Source organism: Hordeum vulgare, chromosome 1H, assembly GCF_904849725.1.
Source record: "Hordeum vulgare subsp. vulgare chromosome 1H, MorexV3_pseudomolecules_assembly, whole genome shotgun sequence".
Lineage (NCBI taxonomy): Eukaryota > Viridiplantae > Streptophyta > Magnoliopsida > Poales > Poaceae > Hordeum > Hordeum vulgare.
Window position 1 is genome coordinate 343,177,468 of NC_058518.1, and position 5,595 is coordinate 343,183,062.

Below are 5,595 nucleotides of genomic sequence, written 5' to 3' on the forward strand. Positions count from 1 at the left end.
AAAAAGTGTTTCCATGCGAGCTCGGCCCAGCTCGTGTAATTTTGCGAAAACCCTCCTTCTTCTGAGAAAGCGCTCCTAAGAGTACAAGAATTGCACGAAGGTCCAGAAACTACTCCCCCAGCCATTGGATCTCATATCCAACGGCCCACAGGAGCTCATATCACGGCATCAGCTGAGGCTCGGGAGCACCGATCTGTGCTTCCTTTCTTCCATCGAAGCCCATCCAGACTAACCAAGATTCAGACATAGCAAACGTAGCCGTCAGCAGAACAGCAGGTGATGGCCGGCGGGAGCCTGGACCTCCCCGTGGTTGACCTCGCGTCCCCCGACCTCCAATCCGCTGTGGCCGCCGTCCGGAAGGTTGCTCGCGTGATTTCTCTATTTTGTGGAGCCACCAAGAAGCGTCACGCCGTGTGCGATTTGGTTTGGTTTACAGGCATGCGTGGAGAGCGGGTTCTTCTACGTCACCAACCACGGGATCCAGGACGGCCTGCTGGAGGCGTTGTTCGCCGAGAGCAAGAAGTTCTTCGAGCTGCCACTGGAGGAGAAGATGCTGCTGCAGAGGAACAGCAGCCACCGGGGCTACACCCCGCCCTACGCCGAGAAGCTCGACGCGTCTTCCGAATTCCAGGGTTAAATCCAGTTCCTGATCTGCCTGATTCGATCTCTGCCTTGAATCCAAGTAGTATAAAGTATGACTTGGGATACGTGTCAGGTTACCAACAGTATTGTTTACTGAGATGTGAAACTGTTCTCTTCGAGCAACATTGTTTACGACCTGTGACATTTAAAACTGAACAACTAGCTGAACGCCATTAGTTTGTCTGCAGACAGTAGAACATTCACATGATTCTCTTGAATCCAGGATAGCTAGAAGTATCTGTCATCGTGCTTCGGTTACTTTGTCTGCTCGGATGTTGTGGAGGGGTCGTGGGGAGAGTTAGTTAGTTACAAATGTAGCAGAGCAGAATAGGGGTTGAAGAGCCCATTGATATTATCCTCAGTTCCTCACATCCTATAGCTTGAAACAACCACCGCGCCTTGTAGACTTGACCTTCGGCATTTCTGCTGTTTGTAGTGATATATCATGATCCCTGATTGTGAATTTTGTGATTTTTGATACTGAGCAGGTGACCTCAAGGAGAGTTTCTACATTGGGGCGGTCGGGGACGTAGATATGCCGAATGATCCTAACCAATGGCCTCCCAAAGGTACTCAATCTGCTTTGTCATCTCTTAATAATTGATAAGTTTGTTAACTGTCATCCTTATAGGTATATATGGACATCAACCGTGTTATTTGAATCATCTCCTTTTTGTGCCTTGCTTATTCTCAACATACAAAATGAAACCTTCTGATTAACTTAACTGCAGAGCGCTTTCCATCTTGGAAGAATACAATGAAGCTGTACCATGAAGCTGCACTGTGAGTATTATTTTTTTTCGTGTTTCAGCAAGATGAAATCGATCAATTATATTACAAAGACCATTGCTTCAGACTTCCAGTGTTGCATTTGTTTGTTCTTTTTATTGAGCTTTCTAAAACAGCAATAGCCAATGTTATTTCTGATTATTAACCAGGGCTGCTGCCAAAAAGATTCTCTCTCTAATTGCTCTGAGTCTGGACCTAGAAGCTGAATTCTTTCAGAACATTGGTGCAGTCAACTGCTCTTCAGAAGTTATTCGGCTATTGCACTACCCAGGTTACATCATTGTATTTCCTTTCTGTCATTTGAAAGAATCAGAAGTTGTATTCTAATTGTATCCCGTGGAGAGGTATATACATGCTTTGTTTTTCCTTTTGTTTGCTCCTATTCATTTTCATGGTTGATGATGGTTGTTGGTGGCTTCTTTCACACACTAGCTTAATACCGTGCTTTGCCATGAATCAAAGTCATATTGTTCAAACATAGGCTAATTTGGCTATGCACTCCATGCCACGCCTTCAGTCACTACATTCTCACCTCCAGTCAATCGTCTATGCCACATCCACATCCCTCATATTACTACCTAATAACTAAAACCCCTTACATCTTTGATACTTCAACAGATTTAGTGTAGAAAGCATATTTGCAACCTCTAGCTATGTTCTTTTAGCAGCAAGTCGTATACATTATGCTTCTTAAAGCTGCACTGCTAATGAGGACGAAGTCTGATAATACTATAGAATCTAAAAGTGAAGTATGCATACCTGCAAAAATCTGCCGCGCCCAAAAGTGATCATCTGTAGTTGACCAACAACACAAGTTTTCTACAAGGGCAGCAGTTCCAACAAGGGCAGTGGTGTTGCAAGATTTAGCATAGCAATTTGAATTTCGAACCCCGGCTGAAGGGGATTGTAGCGAAAAAAGAATGCCAAGTTTACTGTAGGTGAAGTAAACAGGTCTGATAATGCGAGTATTTCCTTACATAGTCCTCCCTCTGTTCACAAATATAAGATGTTTTGGATATTTCAATATGGACGACATACGGACTGAAATGAGTGAACAAACACACTAAAAATGTGTTTATATACATCCGATTCAGAAAAAAGTTAAAACATCTTATATTGGTGAACGGAAGGGGTATTCCTTTTTTTTTCCTTTCTAAATGTTATTTTTGTAGAAAAAAAAGAATGGAAAATGATAAAAAAGTTTACTGTAGGTGAACTGAACGAGTCTGATAATGGAAATTATGGTGCATCAGCTCATTCAGATTATGGAATGATAACTCTTCTTGTAACAGATGGCACACCTGGCTTGCAGGTACTCTTTCAGTTAATTCTTCAACTTCATTTTTGTTCTCTTCTGCAGCTAAGAACTCATGTACAAAATATATATTCATTTTTTTTGGTTGAGCAGGGGGCTATGTGCGCCCCTTTGCCACTTCAACAAACAATAGAACTTGTTTTAGAAAAGTAGAAATCATAACATCATTGTTTTTGCATTTATAATTTTATATGTTGGATACTTGCACTGTTGTGGGTGTGCAGATATGCAGGGAGAAAGATAGGCATCCCCAGCTCTGGGAAGATGTTCATCATGTTGATGGGTAAATATTTCTTCATAAACAGCAATATAGTGTGGTGCTTTTTGTGGTGATTATTATTTTAGAAGCTTTTGAATGCCTTCTACTCGTCAAAAACGTTCTTATATTATGGGAGGGAGGGAGTATTTCTCTATTTTCTTGTTGGTTCGGTCTACTTGCTTAACCCCTGTTTTACATGCTTTTAGACAATATGTTGCAGGTATGACCAATGATCCTAACAAATCTTGTGAACTTGTAGGACCCTTATTGTTAACATTGGCGATTTGCTGGAAAGGTGGACGAATTGTGCTTTCAGGTACTGCATTTTTAACATGTTGTGTGGAATCCGTCATGTCTGCAGTAGCAGTTGTTCCAGAAATTCTGAAATGCTCACAAGGTTCTCTTGGATTATGATGTCTTATGCACTTCTGATCTTATTTATCTCTGCACAAACCTTGTGTACGAACTTTGATCATTATTCACTTTTTTCTGTTACTTGCAGATCTACGCTTCATCGGGTTGTTGCAGTTGGCAGAGAGCGATATTCTGTGAGTATCCTAACCACTGAATTCAGATTTTTCGTAAAGGGTTTTCAGTCCCCATCATTGTTTACGACACATCTCTTGAAGAAGTCAGGTGTTGCTCTTTTTTCATGGGAAAACCACCACCATTAACATAGAAGTAGCGTCACAGCTCATAGATTCTACGATTTTGTGTTAAAGCATGTTTGGCGCGTTATCTCTTACACACGTTTTCGTATGCATCAGGCGGCCTACTTTCTGGATCCAAGACCCGATTTAGTGGTGCAGTGCCTGGAAAGCTGTTGCTGCGAAGCATATCCTCCAAGGTCCTCTTCTTTTACCCCGAACATTTTATTAGTTATGTTAAGATTGATTGTCACAGTTCATGAAGTGCATTTTTCAGGTTTCTGCCTATCACGGCGGGTGACTATTTGAAAGAACGACTAAGCGCCACATACAAATAACTAGCAGGATTTCGATGTGTAGTTGTGTGGTAAGATATTTAGATCTACACATCTCTATCTGAACAGAGTTGTATTTTTCTGTAGAATTGCTATTGCATATTATGACTGTAAACATAGTTGTATTTCAGTACAGTTATACCGGTCCTAGTTCATACTCCCTCCGTTCCATAATTCTTGTTGTGGTTTTAGTTCAAATTTAATATGGTCTCACAGAAATAAACGGTGCATATCCTCCTCTTTCTCATCCTTTTAGTGTGACAAGTAGTGTCGCTTTTACCATGCCCCTGTTGACCACTCAAAATTTAAAACTCTTCTAGTTTGTTGGTCATTGGGAGGCAAGTGGTTTCCATGTCCATCCATCTCTCTCTCAAGTCACAAGTATCTCTGTGTTCATACGAATATATTCACCTGATCGACGAACACGGGCAATATACACATCTAGAAAGTTGACATGCACCGGCAGTCTAGAAGCGAGCACTTTGCATCTGAAAGGTCTCAGGTGCGGGTGTCACTCCTGGTTAACATGCTCTGTCTGAAACACTCAGATTCGTGCAGAAACTGACCGCGTGACTTGATCAGAGCCAGAGAACGGTCACAGCTGAAGTCGCAAAAGCTTCAGATGGCGGGTTGAGTGGCGCCAGTCGATTAGCCACCCATACCAATGAGACTGAAATTTGGACCAAGACTCGAGACTAGTTCTGAATGATCGGGTTAAAGTGTATGTTGCCATCCAGGTCTCGGCCCAACAAACAAGCCAACGTCATGAACATGAACATTTGCTACTACTCCCTCCGTTCCTAAATATAAGTCTTTTAAGAGATTTCACTAAGAGACTACATACAAAGCAAAATGAGTGAATCTATATTTTAAAGTATGTCTAAATCCATCAGTATGTAGTCCTATAATGAAACCTCTAAAAAAAACTTATATTTAGGAACGGAGGGAGTGCTCTACAAGCACACAAATTAATGGGGTTGCATGGAGATGAAACTGCACAGGAGAGTTGGAAAGAGGCAGGTTGACATTTGACAGCGTGATTTTCTTATGTCCACGCAATCCGAAGACCGAAGCTGGCATACGTGGAGCAAGCTATTCTGTGCATTATCTTGTTGTTGATCGATCTAAGGCAGATCATTTCTACCTGGCCTATCTGACCCCCAGAAGTCAAATGGTTGATTATAGCGTTGAGCATTGTCGAATCAATCGCTAGATTTTTCTCATCTGGGACCACTTTGACATTTCCTGACCTACTACAAAACGTTGGATACCTTACCTCTAGCATTACTTCCTCTCGGAAAAAAGAAAGAAAGAATGACCGAGGAAGAACATAAACTTGTATGTTTCAAGGATTGGAAGCATCTATGAAGATGGAACATTATATGACCGATGGTGAAGAGCTCCCTTGCTGGCTGGCTATGTATGTGGCCCACGTACGCTGAGCATAAATAAGTATCACGAGCTGTATTTGGCTGACTTCCTTCTCTTACTTCCCATAAAAAGAAATAGTTGACATTTTGGTTGATTTGTTGACTATATCTTGATAAAGTAGTTAGTGGTCTTGTCAGGAAATTAAAATTCCATAGTAGGGTTACCATGTTTCGATTA

General features: G+C 41.6%; 1 protein-coding gene across 1 annotated transcript; it reads left to right on the forward strand.

Moving 5' to 3' along the window:
- The first annotated feature begins 216 nt into the window (after positions 1-216).
- LOC123435193 (2-oxoglutarate-Fe(II) type oxidoreductase hxnY) lies at positions 217-4,234 on the forward strand. The gene is made up of 11 exons (XM_045115557.1): positions 217-360; positions 437-632; positions 1,131-1,211; positions 1,374-1,425; positions 1,581-1,702; positions 2,643-2,743; positions 2,971-3,029; positions 3,265-3,321; positions 3,508-3,553; positions 3,773-3,852; positions 3,930-4,234. The coding sequence occupies exons 1-11, from the start codon at positions 280-282 to the stop codon at positions 3,988-3,990; spliced, it is 936 nt and encodes a 311-aa protein (XP_044971492.1). The 5' UTR covers positions 217-279; the 3' UTR covers positions 3,991-4,234.
- Positions 4,235-5,595: the final 1,361 nt, after the last annotated feature.